Source organism: Podarcis filfolensis (genome assembly GCF_964270895.1).
Source record: "Podarcis filfolensis genome assembly, chromosome: 11".
Classification (NCBI taxonomy): Eukaryota; Metazoa; Chordata; class Lepidosauria; order Squamata; family Lacertidae; genus Podarcis; species Podarcis filfolensis.
Genome location: NC_139613.1, coordinates 11,016,036 through 11,041,889, shown reverse-complemented (window position 1 = coordinate 11,041,889; position 25,854 = coordinate 11,016,036). Strand labels below are relative to the sequence as shown.

The 25,854-nt window shown below is 45.7% G+C and overlaps 1 protein-coding gene across 1 annotated transcript in view; it reads right to left on the bottom strand.

Annotated features, from left to right (window-relative positions):
- Positions 1–25,854, bottom strand: part of ME2 (malic enzyme 2) — a 42,777-nt gene that overhangs the window by 8,062 nt on the left and 8,861 nt on the right. Inside the window, exons 2-11 of the mRNA XM_083575699.1 lie at positions 21,011–21,132; positions 16,731–16,864; positions 7,706–7,855; positions 5,698–5,773; positions 4,224–4,385; positions 2,205–2,308; positions 1,656–1,765; positions 1,451–1,548; positions 299–412; positions 83–197 (exon numbers count right to left, since the gene is read on the bottom strand). Of these exons, the coding sequence (XP_083431825.1) occupies positions 83–197; positions 299–412; positions 1,451–1,548; positions 1,656–1,765; positions 2,205–2,308; positions 4,224–4,385; positions 5,698–5,773; positions 7,706–7,855; positions 16,731–16,864; positions 21,011–21,118 (1,171 nt within the window). The 5' untranslated portion in view covers positions 21,119–21,132. The remainder of the gene's footprint in view (positions 1–82; positions 198–298; positions 413–1,450; positions 1,549–1,655; positions 1,766–2,204; positions 2,309–4,223; positions 4,386–5,697; positions 5,774–7,705; positions 7,856–16,730; positions 16,865–21,010; positions 21,133–25,854) is intronic.

The following is a 25,854-nucleotide window of genomic DNA, read 5'->3' as shown; positions in this document are numbered from 1 at the left end:
ACATTAAAAGCCCTTCCTGAAAGCATCAGTATTATTATTACTGGGATGCCAACCCGATATGAGAAGCGTCCGCAACACTCACCAATGATAGCTGAAGGCTGAAGCACATTCACTGCTTCTAAGAAGGTCTTTGGCACCTGGTCTGGGGCTGCGTGAGTAAAGGACTCTTGGTTGGCGTCAACTGTTTGTTCCCGACCCTAGATATTTTAAAAATAAAGAATTATTGAGAGTTGGTAGGGTGGGGTGGGTGGGAAGAGTAGAGCAATAAGATTCTGCCCAACCAAACCCCAAGCCTCACCTGAACCAATAAGCCGTATTTGTCGAACATCCATATTTTCTTATAAGCTTCTTCCGGAGAAAGACCGCTTTCCACCATAGCCATGACGATGAGATTTGCAATTCCAAGGGCAGCCTGATAAATAAGAGAAATGCTGGGGAAATACCGTATTTTTCCATGTATAAGACGCCCCCATGTATAAGACGCCCCCTATTTTTGGGGACTCCGATTTAAGAAAATGGGGGAGAGGTGTATCCGTGTATAATAATAATAATAATAATAATAATAATAATAATAATAATAATAAATGTTATTTATATCCCGCCCTCCCCAGCCGAAGCCGGGCTCAGGGCGGCTAACAACAATAAAACAGTACAAAAGTACAACACAAACAACACTCTAAAATCATTCATTATAAAATTAATTCAAATCAAGCCACTGGCAACCATTGGGCCAGAGCTCCGCGAAGATTGCCGAAGATGAGCCCCGATTTTGAACATTATTTTAGAGTAAAAAAAAATTAGTCTTATACATGGAAAAGTATGGTATGTCACTCTGTAGAGCTGCTGACCAACTGCCTTTCAATAAATTAGTTAAGGCAATTAACTAAGGAGCAAGGCAAACCATGAGCCCGGGTGCCGATGATGCGTTTAGCCAAAGCATGGTTTAGCTCAAGGCAACACATCAGAAGAAGGACCAGGAGCGAGACAGCAGTGATCACTTCTCCAGGAATACTTGTGAGTGTGTGCTAAGCCACAGTTTGGCTTGGTGTGTCGTGTGAAACAGGCCGATATTATATGTGCAAAGCTTTCTGTAATCCCTTACTGCGTTTGGTCATTGCAACAAAGCTGTAAAAGGTCAGTCGCAACCCTTTTCCAGCTGGGAAAGAACTACCGTATTTTTTGCTCTATAAGACTCACTTTTTCCCTCCCAAAAAGTAAGGGGAAATGTGTGTGCGTCTTATGGAGCGAATGCAGGCTGCGCAGCTATCCCAGAAGCCAGAACAGCAAGAGGGATCACTGCGTAGCGATCCCTCTTGCTGTTCTGGTTTCTGAGATTCAGAATATTATTTTTTCTTGTTTTCCTCCTCCAAAAACTAGGTGTGTCTTATGGTCTGGTGCGTCTTATAGCGCGAAAAATACGGTACATGCCTCACTCAGAAGCACAACTCACCTCTCCTGCACCAAGGAACAAGATCTGGTGCTCTGTAATTGGTTTACCGAGAACTTTCTGCGCTGCCAACAACCCAGCCAAGGCCACCGAAGCTGTCCCTGTGAAAGGAACAGACCTTGCTGAAAAGAGCTGGAATAAAAGAGGCGTCTACAAATACAGACAGCAAAATATCAACAAAACAGATACCCAAGAGGGGCTGATTTACCCTGTATATCATCATTGAAGGTGCAATATTTCTCTCTGTATTTCCTCAAAAAGCGGAAAGCGTTGTGGTTTCCAAAGTCTTCAAACTGAATGAGGGTGTTTTGGCCATACCTAGAGGGCAGAGTGAGAAATATGGAGTCAACAGCTGTGCTGCAAAGGGCACAACGTTTTAATACTTCGTGCATGTTCATGCAAGACTTGGAAACAGCCATGTAATAATCTTGCCATGTAAGGTAACCAGGCAAGAAAACCTTTGTAAATCTAAGCTGCTGATTCTCTTCTTAACTTAGTTACTTTATAGTGAGTTGGTTGGTCCATCTAGCCATCTATGGCCTTCCTTATTTTTTACTTTTACTTTGCTTCAGGATGAGAACAGAAATCGTTCTCCGGGGGCGTGGCAGCAGCAGGAGGCCCCATTAGCTGAAGCGGTGCTTCAGGTTAAGAACAGTTTCAGGTTAAGAACAGACCTCCGGAACGAATTAAGTACGAACCCAGAGGTACCACTGTTCTTGGAACACGGGTTGATGTTTGTGATTATTGGAACGCATACCTGTCTACAATGGCTTCCATGAACTCGTCGATGAGTTCATCGTACAGCTGAGAGCGGTCTCGTTTCTGGTAGAGCCCCATATAAAACGGGTCATGAAGAAGCGTCTGGAAAACGAAGAACAAAAGCCATTAAAGGAAGCGCTTAGATCATTCTGCCGTACCCTGCTCTACACAGGACTTACTTATTTTGTGCCATTCCCAGGAAGTGTGGACTTTAGCAGCAGATATCAAGTAGCCTTTCACATCTAAGTCAAATTTTAAATGCTTCACCATCTCTTTAAAAATAAAATTAAGAATACTATGCTCCCAGACCAGGACCACCATCCCCACCAGGTCCCACTACCCAAGGACCCCAGGCAGAAAAGCATCTGGCGGAGCTGGCTTAATAATGAGCCTTATGGGAGAAAAAACAACAAAAGAAGAACGGCAGATGAAACTGATGGAATATGCAGAGATGGCGAAACTGATGGGGAAGATCCAAAACCAGGAAGATCAAGTATTTTCTAAAGACTGGAGTAAATTTGTCATTTATTTAAAAGACCACTGTAAATAGTTAAAATCTTTGGCAGGGATGTAATGACACTTGTTATGTGGTAATTATGGTTATATAATAGATGGATAATGGTAAAAGATGCAGCAAATTTAAACTTAAACAAGGAACCCATGGATGGAAGGAAGGAGGTCCAAAAGTTCAAAAGAACCTTGTATTTTAATGTTTGAAATGGTTATGTTTTATATGTATAAAATTATCCCCAAAAACCCTAATAATAATAATAAGCATTATGTGTATTTCATGTGTATTTTAATGAAATTAATAGTGTTAAAGATTATGAGTCATAGGTTGTGGAGTGTGTGTAATAAATTTAACAGTGCTTAGCTTATTTTCCTCTAGTTGTTATTTTGCTAATGTTGTTATTATTGTTTAATAAATTATAAATGTTGTATTGATTTGTTAATCACATAATACGACATTTCCTGTAATTGTGACTTTTTAAAGTTGCTGCTTTGTTAATAGTGTTTTATAGATTGTAACTGTTTTATGATTTGCTAACTATTTTATATGATTTATGCTGTATTTGTGATGTCCTATTATGTTTTATTGCATTACCTTATTTATTGTTTGCAAGCCACTTTGGGATTTGTCCGAACGAAAATTGGCATAGAAATGCAATCAATCAAATCAATCAACCATTCTGCAAGAAAAGAGTGTCTACCCAGGCAGCAGAATCGGATGGTAGAATGAATGAATGGCCTGCACCACTTCAGACTGTAAAATGGAGAGGACTACATTGTTTTCAAATGATACTCTACATGAAACTCCCGCTGCAGAGAGAAAACCAGCCTAGGGAAATGCTAGAACCAGGCTGTCCTATGTCTAGCTTTCATCTTGAAGAGAAATCCATCAAATCGAATCAAAATCCAACCTGCCATGAAATTATTGAGAGGATCCACAGCTATGGAAAAGGCTAAAAAGGTAAAAGGTAAAGGACCCCTGGATGGTTAAGTCCAGTCAAAGGAGATTATGGAGTTGCGGCGCTCATCTTGCTTTCAGGCCAAGGGAGCCGGTGTTTGTCCACAGACAGTTTTCCAGGTCATGTGGCCAGCAGGACTAAACTGCTTCTGGTGCATGGAGGACCGTGATGAGTGCCAGAGCTCACGGAAACGCCATTTACCTTCCCGCTGCAGGGGTACCTATTTATCTACTTGCACTGGTGTGCTTTCAAACTGCTAGGTTGGCTGGGGCAGAGCAACAGGAGCTCACTCCATCATGGGGATTCAAACCACCGATCTTCCAATCAGCAAGCCCAAGAGGCTCAGTGGTTTAGACCACAGCGCCACCCGCATCCCTGACTGGAAAAAGCTAGGGTTTTTTGTGTCCACCATGTGGCAAACCAAAACATGGAAGTCTAAACAACCACAGCCCATAAACAAAGGAAGGCCAAACCTCCCACTAGGCCTGGGCGATGTAGCGATACAAAACTGGTATCGGGAGAGGGGATGAGGCATTGTTGTAACTTACCTGATTGTCTGTGCCAACATCAATACACACAGGGAGGCACTTGTCGGGTTGTATTCCAGCACATGCTGTGTATAAGCAGAGCTTGCCAACAGGAATCCCCATCCCATACACACCCAGATCACCAAGGCCCAATATCCGTTCTCCATCTGTGACGACAACAGCCTTGAAGGCACAAGGGGGAAATTAACTTCAGGCACATGGGTAAAAAGATGGAAGAGGAACAGTATAAATCTCTACAGTGTTTCTTTTCTGGTAGGTAAGAATGTTTAGGCTGAAGAAGTAATTATTTTCCTAATTAGGATAGGGCAACTAGGAGTACCCGGCACGCTACTGCGCTATAGACTTAACTATTAAGTCAGTTTGTTCCCCTTTCCCAGAGAATCCTGAAACCCTTAGATCAGGGGTGAGGAGGAGCAGCCAAGAAATTTCTCAGCACCCTGACTAAACCATAGGCAAAAGAGGGGACGATGAGATGTCACTTTGAGATTGCAAAGAGGTGGCGGTTGCACAAATGAAAAAAAAGAATAGACTTGGATTGCCTTGGATTGGGGAATAGGTGGACATGCATGTGGGATGTGATACATAAGTAGCTGTCAAGTACAACATTCCTTGTTTTCCTAGAGAATACATGCGGGGGAATGTTTGGTCCAGCCAGTCGAAAACTTCCTGTTTCCTCCTGGCTGGGACATACTTCCTTTGTATGTGACTAGAGGTGGGTGTGACCTTACCTGCCTAGGTAACAAAAGGACAAGGCATGCAACACACCTTCTCTTTTTGACTTCTTCCGTCGTTGGAGCAGCTCCTTTTAGCTAAAAATGCATGTATATACTTTGTAACTAAGTCTGTCTTCAGGAATTCAACTGTGAACTGATGATGTGAGTAAACTTCTTTTACATACTTTACACAAGATTGTGGCGTGTTCATTCTTTTAAGAGGAATATAAGGGAACTTACCAGGAACCTAATACTGAGAGGTTTTAAACAAGCCTGCAACCAGCTATCTGCTGTGCGTTTAAAAGGGGAATGTAAAACTCTGCTGTTATAGAACTTGCTAGCGCAAGTTTTGAAGGATATTAATAAACAATATATCCTCTCCTGCCTCCCTGAACATTCCCACAATGCACACACATTTTAGAAAGCTCTGTCAATGGTAGAGAAGTGAGGAGATGCAAACGGTTGCCCAAATCAGTTTCCCCCAACCTGGTGCAGTCTAACTGTTTGGCTCAAAGAGTGAGCACAGTGGGTCTCACAAAAATGGTCCTGTTTTGATGCGTTCCTAAGTTTCATACTCAGAAACACATGTTCGTCGAGACATGGGACAAGGTGGCTATGCGGTATTCATAGTTGCATGACACAAATTCCTGACTGCAAGACAAATAACCCCCGGTATTTATCTATCCAGTTTCCCCATTGCTGAAAAAGCAAAGCTGGATTTAAGAGAAACACACACATATGAAGAAGGGGATGCATCATACCTTCACATCGTTTTCTGGCCAGTTATTCACAACTGATCTGATATGGCCCCTATCTGTTATGGCAATGAATAATCCTCTGCAAGAAAATAGAAACATATCACTCACTGATGCATTCAAATCATTCCTTTTCTTTGCAGTGTGAGCTTAGCAAAGGGCACCCTCTCAATTAATAAATCAAGCTAAAGATAGTGCTTTAAAAAAAAGAAGACGACACAATGAATATTAGATTGGAATTTTGGAATGTATTATTTAAAGGTTATGGAGTTTGGAAAATGTGAAATTAATCCACCCCAACTTCAATCTGTCACATGAAATAAAATTAGACAGAACTTCATAAATCAGCAAACTAAGCTGACAGAAATACTTAGGGTTTAGATCAAGTATAGGACTGAACAGGGAGAGAAAGATGGGGGTGGGTGGGAATCAGTCCTAACATTCTCTTCACCACGCTATTCTCTGCGAACAGAAATTCACAGCTGCACAAAAGGCAAAGCAGATGTTTGTCACTTGTAAGGGAAGGTAAAGTCGTCTGTTTTGCTGGGTTGAAAAGCTCACATTAGCCCCAAAGGAACAGGAGGATGAGGATCTTGGTGGGGCAAGTTGAAGACTGGAAATCAAATCAAGTAGGTAGGAAAGCTCAAAAGGATGGGGCTGAAGGAAGGGTGCAGAGAAGTTAGCTCGTAGAATATTTGCTTGCCCTACCTGCCTGCAGACAGTCTTGCCAGAGTGGTGCAATGCTTTGGTTATCTCCCACTTGGACTACTGCAATGCACTCTACATGGGGCTACTTTTGAAGGTGACTTGGAAACTACAACTAATCCAGAATGTGGCAGCTAGACTGGTGACTGCGAGTGGCCGCCGAGACCATATAACACCGGTCCTGAAAGACCTACATTGGCTCCCGGTATGTTTCTGAGCACAATTCAAAGTGTTGGTGCTGACCTTTAAAAACCTAAATGGCCTCAGCCCAGTATACCTGAAGGAGCGTCTCCACTCCCATCATTCTGCCCGGACACTGAGGTCCAGCTCCAAGGGCCTTCTGGTGGTTCTCTCACTGCGAGAAGGAGGTTACAGGGAACCAGGCAGAGGGCCTTCTCAGTAGTGGCACCTGCCCTGTGGAATGCCCGCCCATCCGATATTAAGGATATTACAAGACATCTGAAGGCAACCCTGTATCAGGAAATTTTTTATGTCTAATGTTTTACAATTTTTTATGTGCTGTAAGCTGCCCAGAGTGGCTGGGCAAACCCAGCCAGATGGGTGGGGTATAAATAACAATATTGTTGTTGTTGTTGTTGTTGTTTTTGTTACTGCCTCTGAATTCAACAACTGCCACTGTGCAACAGATTAGGCAATGGACTACCAAACACAAATCTAAAGGAAAGATAGAAGGAAGGAGAGGAAAAGGGTAAACAGATAAATTAAAGATGTTAATTTGGACAAACTTAGTCCATTATTTGGCTGCAGTCTCCTGGTTTATTTTTATAGCACATGTAAAAAGGTAAAGGTAAAGGGACCCCTGACCATTAGGTCCAGTCGTAGCTGACTCTGGGGTTGCGGCACTCATCTCGCTTTATTGGCCGAGGGAGCCGCCGTTCAGCTTGCGGGTCATGTGGCCAGCATGACTAAGCCGCTTCTGGCGAACCAGAGCAGTGCACGGAGACGCCGTTTACCTTCCCGCCGGAGCGGTACCTATTTATCTACTTGCACTTTGACGTGCTTTCGAACTGCTAGGTTGGCAGGAGCAGGGACCGAGCAACGGTAGCTCACCCCGTCATGGGGATTCAAACCGCTGACCTTCTGATTGGCAAGTCCTAGGCTCTGTGGTTTAACCCACAGCACCACCCTTGTCCCTTATAGCACATGTACACGGTGCTTTATCAAGTAACATAAGCAAGCAAACAGACAGCCGCATATCTGCTCTTGAGTCACCATGGTACAGCAACTGTAAATTCTGAAAAGCTTCATTGGTTGAGACATAAAAATCAGAATATAAAAATGTTCTTACTTTGGCCTCCTAAAGATATGTCCATACTGGGAACAAGCTAAGCCTACTGTTGGTGTATAAACAATTGGCATTAATTGCTCAATATCATCTTGCAATACCCTGTAGAATAGCTTCTCGTTTCTTTCCTGCATGCCCATCACATAGATGTATCTGTAAATAAAACAGTGGAGATGCAAGATTAGATTTATTTAAATACTAATGAGGAATACTCTGAAGCTGAAATGAAAGACGGAAAACAATAACAAAATCATTCCCCCCCTTTTGCTTTTTGAATTTGTGGTTCTCCTATGCTATCCTTCTCAGGGAGAAACTATTCATTTCACTTAGATGAGTATCTCTTCTCTTTAAAAACAAAAACAAAAAACACAAGCAGTGTTAAATTTCAGCAGCAGGGCAGCAAAAGGTGGAGGAGGAGAGAAGGGAAGGGGCTGCTTAATCCTCTCCCTTCCACTCATATTTCTGCTTGAAGTATCCGCAGGCTGCTTTTCACCCACAGGGGAAAAGATACAAGTATTCCATATATATTCAAATCAGAACCAGTGAAGGCGGTGAAGGTCCTGTGTGAGTGTCTAGAGGTGGTTGGAGGATGGATGGCGGCTAACAGATTGAGATTGAATCCTGACAAGACAGAAGTACTGTTTTTGGGGGACAGGAGGCGGGCAGGTGTGGAGGACTCCCTGGTCCTGAATGGGGTAACTGTGCCCCTGAAGGACCAGGTGTGCGGCCTGGGAGTCATTTTGGACTCACAGCTGTCCATGGAGGTGCAGGTTAATTCTGTGTCCAGGGCAGCTGTTTACCAGCTCCACCTGGTACGCAGGCTGAGACCCTATCTTCCTGCTGACTGCCTCGCCAGAGTGGTGCATGCTCTGGTTATCTCCCGCTTGGACTACTGCAATGCGCTCTACATTGGGCTACCTTTGAAGGTGACCCGGAAACTACAACTAATCCAGAACGAGGCAGCCTGTGATGGGATGATGAGCTGCTTGTGCGTAAAATCCTGATCCCTCAGAGTTTGGCTAAGTTCCCAAACCTCTGTCTGTGATGGAGCTCCTTAAGCGTGGCTCCATCAATCGCTCGTTGAATCGGACAGTGGGCGTTTACGGAACTTCTTCCAGCATAAAAGCTCCTTAACGGAAACACGTCTTCTGGACTCTCGGCGTGACAGTTTCCGCCGAGGAGTGGGTGTTCCTACGGGAGGTCCTGAAACCCCCCCACTGTTCTCGCTTGAAGTATCTCTGAGCTCTCCCTCCGACTCACTTTCCCTTGGAACTCCACTTCTCCCCCTGCTGGTCCCCTCCTCCGCTGAGTGGTCTCTCTCACCCTCCATGAGCCCTTTCACCTCCTTCGTCTCAGATGACAGTTCCCTGACATCCACCTCCCCTCCAGGGCCCCCTTCACCCCCTTCCCTCCCCTCCTCCGCGGGAGGCGAGGGAGCAAAACCCCTGAAGGAACCTCCCTCATCTTCCGAAGTTTCGAACACTTCCCTCCACCTTTTGCTGTTCCCGGTTTCCAAGTACTCCTCCTCCTCGGAGTCGGTACCTCCTTCCAACTCCGATTCCCTGAATCCCTCCAGTTCCTCCTCATCGTCGGTGGTGCCAAAGTACTCCCTTCGGAACCTCGCTACTGGCTGAGGTTTCCTGGGGAACCTTTGGTGGAACGTTTCGATCAAGACCTCGTCATGGACCTCCTCTGCCTTCACCCAGGTGTTTTCTGACTCTGGTTCCCCTTCCCACGCGACCAAATACTCCACCTGATTCCCCTTCCACCTGGAGTCGATGATTTCCGCCACATAGTTGCGGCTTTCCCTTTCTTCTATGGCTGGCCCCCGTGTGGATACCCCTTCACCTTCCCCCCGGTATGGTGACAGTAATGACCTGTGGAATACTGGGTGCAGTTTCATGTGGTTCGGTAACCGGAGTCTGAAAGCCACTGGGTTGATCTGTTGGATGACCTCAAATGGTCCCAATCTTTTGGGTCTCAATTTCTTGCAACCCCCCTTGTACGGCAACCCTTGGGTTGATAGCCAGACCCGACTCCCCACCCTAATTGTTTCACCTTCCCTTCTGCTCTTGTCTGCCTGCCTCTTATATTCTTCTTTGGCCCTTTCTAAGTTGTGTTGGAGTTGACGATGGATCGCTTCCATTTCTTCTACAAAAAGTTCAGCGGCCGGAACACTCCATCTCTCTCCTCCTTCCCCTGGAAACGCCCTGGGGTGGCACCCATAATTAGCCAAAAATGGGCTCATCCCGGTGGACACATTCTCTGCATTATTGTAAGCAAATTCCGCTAGTGCCAACTTTTCGACCCAATCGTTTTCTCTGTCATTGACATAGCACCTCAGGTATTGTTGAAGGATACCGTTTGCCCTCTCCGCCTGCCCATTGGTCTCAGGGTGCCTGGCAGTCGAAAAGTTGACCTCTACGTGCAACAAGCTCATAAGCTTCCTCCAGAATCTGGACGTGAACTGTTTCCCTCTGTCGGACACCAGCCTCAAGGGGGCGCCATGCAGCCTAAAAATATGTTCTACAAACAATTTCGCTGTCTCTTCCGCCGTGACTGCATGTGAGCAAGCTACAAAGTGACCCATCTTAGTTAACTGGTCTACTACGACTAGTATGGCGGTTTTCCCCTGGGATTTGGGCAGATCAGTCATAAAATCTATCGACACCGCCTCCCACGGTCGTTCTGGTGTGGGTAACGGTTCTAATAAACCCGCTGGTGCCCGCCTTTCTCCTTTGGCTCTCTGGCATTGGTCACACCTTCTCACATACTCCCGTACATCCTCCCTCACCTTGGGCCACCAAAACTCCCTGGTCACCAACCACATGGTCTTGTGTTGCCCAAAATGCCCCGCTGTGGGATTGTCGTGCAACTGTTTGAGTACTCTCCCCCTCAATTCCCCTTCGGGTATATATAGTGCCCCTTTGTAATACAATGCCCCGTTTCTTTCTTCAAAACCTCCGGGGTCTTCTCCCTCTCTCCTTAAACCTCTGAGCTTATCCTGGGCGTACTCATCATTTACCGTCCCCTCTACCAGTTCTCTTTGCCCCACCCAGGCCGCACCACACACCCAGTGGTCCTCTGGGATAATATGTCTCTCTTCTGGCGCTCCCTCCCCCTCCAAATATTCAGGTTTGCGAGAGAGAGCGTCCGCTCTGATGTTTTCTGGACCTGGCACGTAGCAGATTTCAAAATGGAATTTGGAGAACTCCTGGGCCCATCTCACTTGTCGTTGGTTGAGCACTCGTGCTGTTCTCCAATACTCCAAATTCTTGTGGTCCGTACACACTTGCACCTTATGCTGTGCGCCAATTAGTAAGTGTCTCCATCTCCGGAACGCTTCGTGAATGGCGAGTAGTTCTCGGTCATATACCGTGTAGTTCCTCTCGGATTTGTTCAGCTTACGCGAAAAGAAGGCACACGGTCTCCATTCCGACTTATTGCTCCCTGGCTGAAGCAGCACTGCCCCCACCGCCCGGTCTGAGGCATCAGTTTCCACTCTCATGGGTTTTTGTAAATCCACATGCAGGAGCTGTTCTTCCGAAGCGAATGCCTTTTTCAATTCCTCAAAAGCGTGCTCCGCCTCTGCCGTCCAAACGAATTTCTTCTTGCTGCTTAGACAGTCCGTGATGGGAGCCGTTAAGTGGGCAAAGTTCTTGATGAATTTACGGTAAAAGTTCCCAAACCCTAAGAACCTTTGCACATCTTTTTTGGTTTTCGGTGTCTTCCATTCCAGCACCGCCTGGACCTTGCCTGGATCCATGGCTAATCCCTTGTCTGATAAGCGGTACCCCAGGAATTCCACCTCCTTGGTGTGGAACTGACACTTCTCCAATTTCACCCACAACTGGTTTGCTTGCAGCTGGCTCAGCACTTCCCTGACATCCTTCACATGCTGCTCCTCATTCTCCGAATATATCAGCACGTCATCGAGGAATGCCACGCAATTCTTGTAGAGCAAAGGTCCCAGTACATGGTTCATGAGCGATTGAAAACAGGCGGAGCCTGATTGCAATCCGAATGGCATAACGAGATATTCGAAAGCCCCTAGGGGGGTGAACATCGTTGTCTTCCATTCATCCCCCTTCTTTATTCGTATCAGGTTGTACGCTCCTCTCAAGTCCAGTTTCGTGAATATCTTTCCCTTCCTCACCCTGGTCAAAATGTCATCAATCCTGGGCATGGGGAAAGTCACTGGTTCTGACACGGCATTCAGGGCCCGGTAGTCCACGACCAATCTCGGTTTATCCGTGTTTTTTTTGTCCACAAAAAACACTGGACTGCCCCCCACCGCTCTGGACTCTCTGATGAAACCTCTCTTCAGGTTTTTGTCAATAAACTCCCTCAACTCCTGCATTTCCCTGTCTGACATGGCGTACAGCTTGCCCACGGGTAGCTGGGCCCCAGGGACCAGATTAATCTGGCAGTCAAAGTCTCTATGCGGTGGTAGTTTATCTGCTTCCCTTTCGCTGAAGACCTTGCTCAGGTCAGCGTATTGTTTGGGCACCTTCCCGTTGTTCGCCACTTCCGTCCCTGCTATGGAGGCTTTTGCCCCTTCTGGCACCTTTCCCTCTTTGCAGTGTTCCAGGCAATGTCCTGACCCAAAGGACACCACTCTCTGATGCCAGCCCACTAGCGGGTCATGCAACGCTAGCCAGCTCATTCCCAAAATGACTGGCGCCCCTCCCAGGGTGGCTACATTGAACGCTATCCTTTCGGTGTGCCTTGCCACCCTCATAACCATTGGGACGGTCTGTAGGCTAACTTCTCCCCCCAACAGCTCCCTCCCATCGATCGTGGTGACCTGCAGGGGGTTGCTTAAAGGGAGTGTCTGTATCTGGTGTTCCGCTGCAAACTCCTTGCTCATAAAATTACAGGAGCTGCCTGAGTCTAACAGCGCCTTGGTCTTTAGTGGGTATCCGTTTGCCAGCTCTAGCAACACCTCTATTACTAGGGCTGGTCTTGGAGGTTCCGGAGTGGGCACTTTTACTGCTCCTTGGCCTGTCTGCAGTGCCCTGACAGAGGCAGACAGGCGTTGGCTTTTACTGGCTCCTGGACTTCCTCCTCCTTTCCCCCAACAGCCCCCGCCATCCCTTGCCATTCCTTTCTTTGCGGGCAGACTCTGGCAAAGTGACCTGGCTGCTGGCAGAGGTAACATTTCTTGGCGCTCTTTCCCTCCTTCTTCCTCCCTTCACTGGGATTTGAAACTGCGCGCGCGCGCGCTGTTCCAACTTCCATCGGCTCTCCGGGCAGGAAACTTGGCTCTGGAATCTCTGGAATGCGGAAATCCCTCCAACGCTCTCCTTTCCCCTCCCGCTTCTCCAAGGCTCTTGCCTCCTGGCGCGCTCCAATGGTCAGCGCTGATTTGGTCAGCTGGTCCATAGACTCCGCCCTGGGCGCCCGGGAAAGTTCGTCTTTCACCGCCGAAGAAAGCCCCTCTTCAAATAGCATTTGAATGGGTTCCGCCGATAGGTCCCACCCCAATCTATGTATCAACATTGTAAACTCAGTCCAGTACTCACGAACCGATCGGCTCCCCTGTTTGCAAGCCATCAATTGTCTGCGTACCAGTCCCTGTTCAATCTCGCTGGAAAACATCAAATCCATGGCGCGAAAAAACTTCCTCGCGTCCTTCAGCATGTCACTATTCCCTGCCATCAGGGGCCTGACCCAGTCTCTCGCCCCTCCTTCGAGATGGCCAATCACAAACGCCACTCGCGATGCCTCATCGGGAAAGTCATTAAACTGCAGTTCAAGAGCATACTGCATCTCTGTCCTAAAGGCTTGGTAGTTCCTGGGGTCCCCCCCAAACTTCTGCACCATTCCTGGCATCTTTCTTGCTAGTGTAGCGCCTTTTGCCTTTTCTGCATCCTGCGCCCTCCTTTCTTCTAGCCTCGCCGTTTGCATTGCTAGCTGGAGTTCCAACATTCTGTACCTTTCTTCCAGAGTTGGACCTTCTCCAGCTCCTCCTGCTCCTCCGGCTCCGGCTGGGTCACTCATGATGCCTCTCTGCACAAGCTGCTTTCAGGGACTGTCCGATTGCTGTGATGGGATGATGAGCTGCTTGTGCGTAAAATCCTGATCCCTCAGAGTTTGGCTAAGTTCCCAAACCTCTGTCTGTGATGGAGCTCCTTAAGCGTGGCTCCATCAATCGCTCGTTGAATCGGACAGTGGGCGTTTACGGAACTTCTTCCAGCATAAAAGCTCCTTAACGGAAACACGTCTTCTGGACTCTCGGCGTGACAGTTTCCGCCGAGGAGTGGGTGTTCCTACGGGAGGTCCTGAAACCCCCCCACTGTTCTCGCTTGAAGTATCTCTGAGCTCTCCCTCCGACTCACTTTCCCTTGGAACTCCACTTCTCCCCCTGCTGGTCCCCTCCTCCGCTGAGTGGTCTCTCTCACCCTCCATGAGCCCTTTCACCTCCTTCGTCTCAGATGACAGTTCCCTGACACAGCCAGACTGGTGACTGGGAGCGGCCGCCAAGACCATATAACACCAGTCTTGAAAGACCTACATTGGCTCCCAGTATGTTTCCGAGCACAATTCAAAGTGTTGGTGCTGACCTTTAAAGCCCTAAACGGCCTCGGTCCTGTATATCTGAAGGAGCGTCTCCACCCCCATTGTTTTACCTGGACACTGAGGTCCAGTGCCGAGGGCCTTCTGGCAGTTCCCTCACTGTGAGAAGCCAAGTTACAGGGAACCAGGCAGAGGGCCTTCTCGGTAGTGGCGCCCTCCCTGTGGAACGCCCTCCCACCAGATGTCAAAGAGAACAACAACTACCAGACTTTTAGAAGACATCTGAAGGCAGCCGTGTTTAGGGAAGCTTTTAATGTTTGATGTATTACAGTATTTTAATATTTTTTTGCAAGCCACCCAGAGTGGCTGGGGAAGGTATAAATAATATATTATTATTATTATTATTATTATTATTATTATTATTATTATTATTATATTGTTTCCCCCGTGGAACAAAAAGCAGCTTTTAAAGAGGAGTCAATTTTGAGCAAAAAATGCCAGAAGAGGGGGGGAAATTAAACGGGGTGCTGCAGAAAGAATGCAGTTTGTCGAGGGAGCCGTGGACTCAAAAAGGTTGAAAACCTCTGGACACTTTGTTCATGGAGGTTACTTCCAGTTAAGCTAATGCAGGATTTTGGACTCCAATTCAAGGTTGTTTTTACAACCGACACTAAACCTTTTGTTTTCATTTTGCATTTAACAGTTGCATTCGCTGAATGCAAAGCAACCTCTATGAACCAAGTGGTAGTTTCTTCCAAGAAACACACACTGGATCAGGATTATCGGAAAACCTACTTAAAGGGCGGTGGAAATGAACGTGATCCGGTGTAATCATCGTTTGCTCAATGGACATGGCACTCCCTTGATAAGAGAGCTGTTTTATTAGGCAGAACACTGCTTTATGGGCACCTTATCTATCTTTCAGTTACTGCCCAGATCCTAAGTGCCTATACATTAACACTCAAGTCAGTAATTACACTTAGATTTATATCGGGGTGGGGCAAGGGCTCTAGCTCAATGGCATAGAATCTAAATCTCATACAGAAGGTCCCAGGTTCAAGTAGCGCTGGGAATCTCAGAAAAGGAGAAAAGAAAGCAGGTTGCTTTACTAGTAAATATATTTAATAAGAAGCAAAGCAACAAAGGCTTCAAAGGGGTATATTTGGAAAATGGGAACGAGTTGAAGGAAGCATGACCTATACCCGGTCAGAGATGCTTTGATGGAAGCCCTGATGATGTTTCGATGGACATGTTTATTTTATTTTATTTAATATTCTTTATTGATTTAAAAAACTGCATGTCTATGCAAACATAATGTACTATCTCTTAACAGGTAGAAAAAAGAAAATTATATAAAATAGAAAATTTATAAAGAAAGGGGGAAAAAGAAGTAACTAAGATAAGAAACAAAGAAATTTTTAAAAAGACGAAGTTATTTACATAGTAAAAGTACTCATCGACGCAATCCTTCCCATCTTTCTCATTATACTGTTTGATATAACATTCTTTTTTACACAGGTTTACATTATATAATATCATTTCTTTCTGCTTTGTATACATTCCTTTGATCTTTTTCTTTACAAATATCACTCAATTTCTGCTAATATGGAGTTATTTGTACAATAAAGTTTTACATAATTCTTAAATATTATCCATTCTCTAGTTGTTTTTTGTTTCGATATTCCTCTAACTGATCCCGTCAGTTTTGCTAATTGTAGATATTCTAACATGAGCTAATCTGTAATCTCTAGGAACATTTCATTTTTCCAACTCCTTGCTGTAAGGGTTCTAGCTGCTGTTATACCATACATAAACAATGACCTTATATATTATTTAATTTCTGATGGTAATATACCAAGTAGGAAAATCTCTGGGGGGGGGGGGTTAAAAGTAATTTTAAATAGTTTCTTAAACTCGTTATAGATATCATTCCAGTGTTTGCCAATGGCTACACAGGTCCACCACATATGATAGTATGACCCCTTCTCTTTTTTACATCTCCAACAGGTTGATATTTTCGCTTCATACATTTTAGCAAGCTTTTGGGGGGTAAGATGCCATCTATATACCATTTTCATGGTATACGATATACGATATCTTTATTGTCATTGTCCCATGCAGGACAATGAAATTGAAAAACTACATAAAACTACTACAAAACTACATAAAACTACTACAAAACTACATAAAACTACATAAAAACTACATAAAACATTCAAAAACCCCTAAAAACTCTGAAACCCCATTTTAAAATACACTGAGATTATAGCATGCTGTAAATGTAATGTCTGTCGTTCGATGGACGTGTTTAGGCACTGCTGAGTGTTCTCTTATCAGACATTTTTTAAGGCCTGAGTCAACCGGCTACTTTCAAAAGCTGAGTTTGGGCCAAACTGGCTTTCCCCCTGTGGATATGGATCCCTGACACATGTCCAAGCTACAACAGCAATAGCAATAAAAACTCGAGAATGAACGATACAAGACTAAGTGCCTGCCCACACACACTTACTTTTCCAAAGGGTCGGTCATTTTTGCCACGTTCCTGTGAAACCGTAAGGCTTGGATGTCTTGCGTCTCAAACTTTGGAGGTAGAAGTCCCTGGAGGCCAAGCATTTGACGTTCTTTTAACGTGAAAGCCATGCCCTGGAGACAGAGAGGAACAAGAGAAGTCAGATGCTGTTCAGCCTGGGGAAGAGGAGACTGAGAGGAGGTATAATAGACATCTTCAAATATCTCAAGGGCTGTCACACGGAGGAGGGGGAAAGCTTTTTTTTCTCCTGCCCTGGAAGGCAGGATTTGAACCAATGGATTCAAGTTGCAGGAAAGGACATTCCGACTCAACATCAGGAAGAGATGTTCTGCAAGGGAATGGACTCCCTTGAAAGGTGTGATGGACTCTCCTTCCTTGGAGGTTTTTAAGCAGAAGTTCAATGGCCATCTGCCAGCAATGGAGCCAATGCAACTTGTTTCTCATTTGGCGTGCTAGCAGTAGAGGAACTCTCTTCGCCACCAGCACATAGCTGTCAACTTACAGATTTGAAAATAAGGGACCAGCAGCCAAAATAAGGGATTTTTCAGAGCACAGGTATGCTCAACTTCTGAGCCCCTCCGAGCCAAAGGCAGAAAGCCCAGCCAGCAGCCAAACAAAGCCTCAAGCGGTGGTTCCCACAGCACATCAACTCGGCAAAGGGGATGCAGCAAGGGAAACCACCGTCAACTCTCCGCTGGGAAGCGCTGAGCAAAGGTGAGTCCCCAAGCAACACGGCCGATTTGATCGGCACAAGGCATGCAAGCTCCACCCCCCAGTCTTTCTTAGACTCCTTATTGGGTGAGCAACGCAGCCAAGCAACACAGTTGGAGCCTCCCTCCTCCCTGGCCGGCAGGGAGGGAGGGAGAGGAGCTGCTTCCTTTGAAACCCAGGAAATTTAAGGGACACCATCAATAAGGGACAGCAGCGGGACACCGCGCTGGGATAAGGGACTTTCCCACCAAATAAGGGACGGTTGACAGCTAGGCACCAGCACCCGCCAAGGGAGCTGAGGTGGCTTCACCCTGGCGCCTTGCAGGGCCAGGGCCGATGCAGCTCGTTCCTCCCTCTGCTTTTCAACACTGCAATGTGTTGGCTGGGGATACATATTGCAATGTTTGGCTGGTGATACATCGTGATGTTGAAAGGCTGGTCTCGCCTAGCGCTAGTCCAGGATTCCATTTAGTCCAGGAGACCACAAGCAGGACATAAGCGAAACAGGCCCCTCTCACTCTTGTTTCCTAGCAACCAGTATCCCCGGCCCTACTCTTAAGATTTGCTTCATCATAAGAATACTAAGGAAAATAAAAACAAGCACCCCTGTTCTAGTTTAGGGAAGCTTTAAATGTTTGATGCATTACTCTATTTTAGTGTTTTGTTGGAAGCCGCCCAGAGTGGCTGGGGAAGCCCAGCCAGATATGCAGAGTATAAATAATAAATAATAGATTATTATTATTACTATTATTATTATTATTATACCAACACTAATCTAATTCAACAAGCCAAAACAATTCCTGGCAATTCTCAGTACCATCTAGTTGGGTTTTATTTATTTTTTTAGCAAAGCTGAAACTCAGCGAGCCTGACATCTTATTGAGCTAACAGGGCCCATAGTTCCCTCAATTTTAATCTGCCAGGGATGAGGAGGCTTGGAGAGTAATGAAGGATATTGTTTTTTGAAGGAAAGTCGGGGACACTAATCTCAGATGGCATCTTGTTCAGTCTCTTCAGAGATTTGAATAGTGTTTGGAGACCCTCCTTTTTCAGAAGATTGAGCTTCAATATGGCCTACTTAGGGCTTATCCAGATGCTCAGCAAACATCTGTTTAAGAAATAATATTAAAATAAATAATAATAAAATAAAAAAAATATTATTGTTGAAATGGGCAAGGGTTCTTTTTTAGGTGGAGGGGGCAGAAGAGAACCAGGCAGCCATTATTTAGCACTTTTATTTTCCAGAGCCCATTCCCTCTCAGCAACCCCAGCTACGCCTTTGACAGCTATCTGTCTCGACTTCATTCTTAATCCTCTTATGACTCATCCTCAATAAAAACTGCCGGATTGAACAATAAACCCAGCAGTGACCTCGGGGTTCATCACTCCTATCATCTTGTCACACGGAATTGCTTCTTATTTTTCCTGTCAACAGAATCGTAACTCATTTTTTGGCGTGGGGGGAAGAGATCAGTCTGTCAGAGCTCCATCCTGCCCTACCTCCCCTGTGACCCTCCAAATGTCATTGGACTCCAACTCCCATGAGCCTCAGCGGGCACAGCCAATGGTCAAGGATGATGGAAGCTGCAGTCCCAATGACATCTCAAGCAACCTTTTCAGAAGTGAGAGCCACCTTTAGATCAAACATGCATTTGGGGATCCACTTTTAAACGAACACCATATACATGTACCATTGTAGTGTTGCGGCTGTGACCCATTGTAGGGCAGGCTATAGGTTGGAGACCAGCTAACTAGAGGGCCACAAGTTTTGTGGCAAGACACTTTGGAAAGGGGACAGTAGGTCAGTTAGAGCAGCCGACACCCAAACCTATTGCCGTACCCATCTCTTGGCTCTGGGCTGGCAATAAGGCAACCAGGTGACATTCTTCTGAAGGTCAAATTTAGCCAAGAACCACTGAGTTTTCAAGGAAATGAGCCCCGTATTTAGCAGGCACCCAGCACCCGCCCCACTTCTTGTTACTTTCCATTCACTAGTTAGGAACTTTGCAGTAGACCAAAAGTATGAAGAGAGTGTTGTTGAGAAAAAACCCTGCTTTAAAAGTTACTTACCTTAAATAACCCAATTCCCTCCCTCTTGGTAAGTGCTAATCTTAAACCATATGGAATGAACCTCTTCTCTGACGCAAACTTTTCCTCTTCTCTACCCTTTCTCTCAAGATTCATTCTCATAATTCCCACAGCTTCTTCTTCTCGTCTCAATTCTCCCTGTGCCATTCCTTGTCACTAGATTCCTTTATCCTCTGGCTGACCAGATCCCTGTGCTTTCCCTACCAGCCCCACACCTGCCACCTGAAAAGTTTTGATCCCAGCCACACTGACAATGTCTCCTTCCCTTATGGAAGAAGGACTGCAAACTGTTGTGTTTCCCAATCAGCTAAGCATTCCATGACACTGCACCAACACAAGCACAATGCACTACCACCACCACTATTATACAGTGGTACCTCGGGTTAAGTACTTAATTCGTTCCGGAGGTCCGTTCTTAACCTGAAACTGTTCTTAACCTGAAGCACCACTTTAGCTAATGGGGCCTCCTGCTGCCGCCGCACCACCGGAACACGATTTCTGTTCTCATCCTGAAGCAAAGTTCTTAACCTGAAGCACTATTTCTGGGTTAGCGGAGTCTGTAACCTGAAGCGTATGTAACCTGAAGCGTACGTAACCTGAGGTACCACTGTACTGGTATACAGATGTACCTAGGAAGTCGAATGGAATCCGTTCCAGAAGTCCTTTCGACTTCTGAAAAGTTTGGAAACCAAGGTGCAGCTTACAATTGGTTCCCAATTGCGCAGGCGCACCGGAAACAATAGCGGAAGCCATGGCAGACATTCGGCTTCCAAAAAAAAGTTCAAAAAACGGAACACTCACTTCCGGTTTTTGATCGTTTGGGAGCCAGAACTTCCGACTCCCAAGCCGTTCGGGAGCCACGGTACAACTATACAGTGGTACCTTGGGTTACATACGCTTCAGGTTACATACGCTTCAGGTTACAGACTCCACTAACCCTGAAATAGTGCTTCAGGTTAAGCACTTTGCTTCAGGATGAGAACAGAAATTATGCTCCTGCAGCAGCAGCAGGAGGCCCCATTAGCTAAAGTGGTGCTTCAGGTTAAGAACAGTTTCAGGTTAACAATGGACCTCCGGAACGAATTAAGTTCTTAACCTGAGGCACCACTGTACTCATATGACAAGAGGAGGTTTTGTTGTGATTCTCTACGTTGTCGCCCTTCCATTCAAACTAATAAAGATATGCAAAATTAGATGTGGTCATTCAGGCTTTGCTTAAAGTAAGGCTTCTATCTCATTTACAACACAATCTGAACCACACCTACTCAGAAGTCAATCCTACTGAATTCAATGGAGTTTATTCCCAGGTAAGTGTGGGTAAGAACTGCACCAGCCTTAGTCTTTTCTTTTGAGGCTACGAGTCTCAGCACAACTCTTGCAGAAGCTTTTAGCTCTGGGTAAGATCCACAGCACAGATAGCAATTCAAGAACAGATGTGAAAGACATTCCATGTGACTGACCTTATTGGTTCTCGGGTTCAGCATCAAGACCTTCCCTTTTTCTTTTGTATGTGCTCTGCGACAGGCCAGCACGCAGGGAGCGGAAGCTATTCTTAATCGGGAGAACATTCTGTATGGTTTGCCTGGAGAAAGAAAACATTACGTTACACGTTACAAAGAGGGCAGTCTTGTTTCACGCTGGCAACACACAGAGGTACAAGCAAACCCTTTATGGATAGTTAAGCTTTTCTCATGCTGGCTAGATAACACCTATAGCCTTTCAAAACAACAACTCGACCGAGCAAGCAAGGCAGGGACACCATTTGGAGGAATGAAAAAAAGCTAAGAGAAGGGGGTGGGAAGTAACATTAGTGCTTTGCTTTACTCCTGGCACTTTGTGGCTGCGTATATGAGGGTGCAAGGGACGCGGGTGGCGCTGTGGGTTAAACCACAGAGCCTAGGACTTGCCAATCAGAAGGTCGGTGGTTTGAATCCCTGCAACGGGGTGAGCTCCCGTTGCTCGGTCCCTGCTCCTGCCAACCTAGCAGTTCGAAAGCACGTCAAAGTGCAAGTAGATAAATAGGTACCACTCCGACGGGAAGCTAAAATGGCGTTTCCGTGCGCTGCTCTGGTTCGCCAGAAGTGGCTTAGTCATGCTGGCCACATGACCTGGAAGCTGTACGCCGGCTCCCTCGGCCAATAAAGCGAGATGAGTGCCGCAACCCCAGAGACGGCCACGACTGGACCTAATGGTCAGGGGTCCCTTTACCTTTACTATATGAGGGTGCAGCATGACTACAGTAAAAAAAACAGGTATAGGTAAAGGGCCCTGGACAGTTAAGTCCAGTCAAACACAACTATGGGTTGTGGTGCTCATCTCACTTTTTAGGCCAAGGGAGCCGGCGTTTATCCACAGACAGTTTTCCATGTCGTGTGGCCAGCATGGCTAAACTGCTTCTGGCGCAACGGGACACTGTGATGGAAACCAGAGCACACAGAAACGCCATTTACCTTCCTGCTACAGCGGTACCTACTTATCTACTCGCACTGGCGTGCTTTCGAACTGCTAGGCAGGCAGGAGCTGGGACACAGCAAAAGGAACTCACTCCACCGCGGGGATTAAAACCGCCGACCTTCCGATCGGCAAGCCCAAGAGGCTCGGTGGTTTAGACCACAGCGCCACCCGTGTCCATCGTGTGCCATCGCTTGCCGAGTTGCAGAAATCGCAAATTTAATTCTCATAACGCTAGAGCAGCCTTTCTCAACCTGTGGGTCCCCAGATGTTGTTGGACTACAACTCCCACCATCCCTGAGCTCTGGCCTTGCTAGCTAGGGGTGATGGGAGTTGTAGTTCAACAACATCTGGGGACCCACAGGTTGAGAAAGGCTACCCTAGAGGCTCAGAGACGTCCAATGAAGCTGAACGCTGGAAGATTCAGAATAGACAAAAGAAGGCATTTCTCTGCACAGCTAACCTGTGGAATTCATTCACACAAGATATAGTGATCGACACCAACTTGGACGGCTTGGAGGGCTAATCCACAGCTGTGAGCCATGATGGTCAGAGGCAGCTATGCTTCCAAAGGCCAGCTGATAGAAAGCGCAGAAGGGGAGAGGGATATTCCCACAGGAGTCTGGTTGGCCAAAGGATGTTAGACCAGGTGGGCCACTGACCTGATGCAGCAGAGCTCTTACTATGTTCTTACTGTAGCTCAGGCGTGTCCAACAGGTAGATGGTGATCACTGCCAGTTTTTTTTAATACTGTGAGCAGATCGCAGTCTATTAGGAGTGGGACGTCCCTGCTGTAGCTAAACCAAAGTACCTGTAACTCAAACAATCCCATTTCAGGGAAGGGGTATGTAGGGTACATTCTACCATTCTTCCTCTGTTGCTTCCTTGGGTATATTTTAAGATTGCTAGCCCTTTGCAGTAGGGAGTTTAGTAAAGCATCATTTGCATGGCACAATATAAATAGAATATTACGAGTTGCAAGGGACCCTAAGGATCATCTCGCCCAACTGCCTGCAATGCAGCTGCCCCATACAGGGATCGAACCTGCAACCTTGGCGTTATCAGCACCACGCTCTAACCAACTGAGCTATCCAGGCACTATAACAACAGCAGCATCTATTGAGTCTTAAGTATTTGTTTTGCAAGCTTGGGCACAACCTGCATTTCATGGTTTGAAGCAGAGGCCATGCCTATAAATGCTGAATTTTTCAACAAGGGGAAAGGGGGGGGGCTTTCTTTGATATGCCATAGCAGGGGTGGCGAAGCGGTGTTTCATTGGTCTCATTTGTGCCCCAGAATAATTTTATCTGGTTTTCTTATGTCATTTTATAGAATTTTAAATGTGGCGGGGGAAGGAGCGAGATGCCAACATATTTTAAACACCAATGAAAATGAAATTCTGGTGGAGGCCTCTTTTGAATAGCATACTGCTCCATGTCTCAAGTTATTGATTAATTAGCAGGGGAAGCAGTCAAAGTTCTAGGCACAACATTATGTTAATCAGTTATAAACTAGTGAGTTGGGGAAGTGGTTATAAAGGTTTGATGAGGCCCTAAGCTACTGAAGGTAATGGGGCCCTTTATATGTCCAGCTGTCATAGAAAACGGGAGATACGTAGCTGTTCCAGCAACATATCTCTATTTCCTCGCACTCAGAAATGCTAGAAGGGCTTTAAATCTTGCTAGAAACTCGGCCTTGCCCTCATCGGAACTGGAAGGCTCCTATGGAAAAGTCCTGTACACATAGAGACTTTGCACCTGCCCATTAGGGGAAATATTGTGATAGGAATTTTGAGGTCTTAGATATATGTTTAGTGTTCATAAGTGTATCAACAAAGCACATACATAGATCAGCACAGGAAGACCAACCTGGAACCATTTTGATTCCTAAACTGTGTAAATGTTTTCTCTACAAGATCAAAGTGTGAAACCTCCCCATTGTCTCTTTCCTCACAAATCCTGTCTTAAGGGCATATTTTAGATATGAATAGGGTGTGAGCCTGTGGCCTGGCCCAGGAACTAAGTATTTATCACTACAAAAGAATGGCCAGGCTCCCCAGGCAATCCAATCAAGTAACCTGCCAGACAGGAGAAAATGACAGGAGAAAAATAACATTCAAATTTCTGTTTTAAGACCGCCTTTTCTGTGATGTAGGTATGATGTATCTGAGGGGTGGTCTTAGGTTACACCCCTTTTGTGATGTATGTATGATGTTTCTGGGGGTGGTCTTGATCTACAGGGTGGCAATTTCAAAAGTCTTTATAAGGCCTTGCACGCCATTTTTCTGGGTTCCTCCTCCTCTCCTGCGGGTAAGGGGAGCACCCTGTTGCAACAGATCAATAAAGATGAAGCTTACTAGCTGCTTTGCTTCTCAATATTCTCTGACTGGCCTCTGTTATTCTCTCCTATTAATAGGGAACCTATGTAAGGACTCTATATGGGCTCTTGGATACCCCACAAGGGAAAAGGGCAATTTTTGTTTACAGCAATAGGAAGCCCCAAATATATATATTTTTAAGGCGTCCTTTTTATGCTGGGATTCGTAGAGACACCATTGACCCTTTACTGAAGAGGCTCGCCAATCTTTCAGACAAGTCTAAACTTAATTCTCTCCTCTTGGGCAAAGATGACAAGGCGACCTGGCCAGATTCTGCACCCAGATTTGTAGGCACAGATCATCCTCTAGAATAAAACAGCTTATTAGGGAAAAGCTGAAGTCGTCCTTTGGGGTGCCTCGGGGTCAATTTTTATGGTAGCCCAAATCTCAGTTGTACGGGTGTATGTATATATCTCAATTTTAACACATGAGCTATTGCTGCAAGCTGCTCTAATTGTATATTTTATCTTTATGAACACTGTTTTTATTGTGTTACGCGAGCTGGTCTTTGACCGTAATAATTTATCTCTCTATATTAAGTACGGCTTTGGAATCAAGATTCGGATCCCTATTATACAAGGGGAGGTTACTGCCATAAATTGCTCTTTTTAAAAAAACATCCATTGCCAGGAATGTAAAAACCTCCAAATGTCCTTTGGAAAGTTCCAACAGCAATGCGGGAACCGATTGTGCCTTTTTATTTTTAGTCTGCCTTGAGTTCCATCTCTCTTAGCTGCCCGCTTTAAGATGCAGGTATTATGGGAGAGAGAAGCGACTTTGTTTTCTAAATCACGAATTTGGTGCACATCTGCAAACCTTTGCTGCGTAGGCCCTTTAAAAACAAATCAAAGTAAAAAAGAATATGGATAAGAAGTTTTCTTTCGAATCAGGCTAGTTCAGAGGGACCTGTGGCCAAGTTTATTCATTTACAGCCTGGCAACAGAAGCAACGGAAACTTCGTTGCTAACAGAAACACAAGCTGCTTTCTGAAGAGCGCTTAGGTGACTGGGGACAAAACCCAGCTGGCCTGCTGGAATTAATGGGTCGAGAAAGATCTATGGCAGAAATCTGTATCAAATCCAATTTATTGAAGAGATGCCATTAGTACATAGACAATTCAAACAGGAGAACTTGAGCTAGGTTGAAGGTTTTTAGAACCTGTCAAACAACAAAAAGATTTTGGAGCTTATTTGCCACTCGGCTTCTAATGGAACTAATTAACTAATGCTTTGAAGTTATGCTCTGCAATGCCTCAGTGAAGAAGCTGTGAATCAGTCGGAGTTCTCCAATAAACCCCTCTGAAAGGTAATTTCCCTGGACACAGTCTGAAAGGCAACTCTAGACAGATTCGTCAATTGCTACGGGGGGGGGGGGTTGGCACCTCAAATAACGCTGGTCCTTAGATCCCAATTTGACAGCAATTAGCACTACGTTCTGCTCTGCATTACTGACAGGCATCCATTAGAGGAGGCTAAG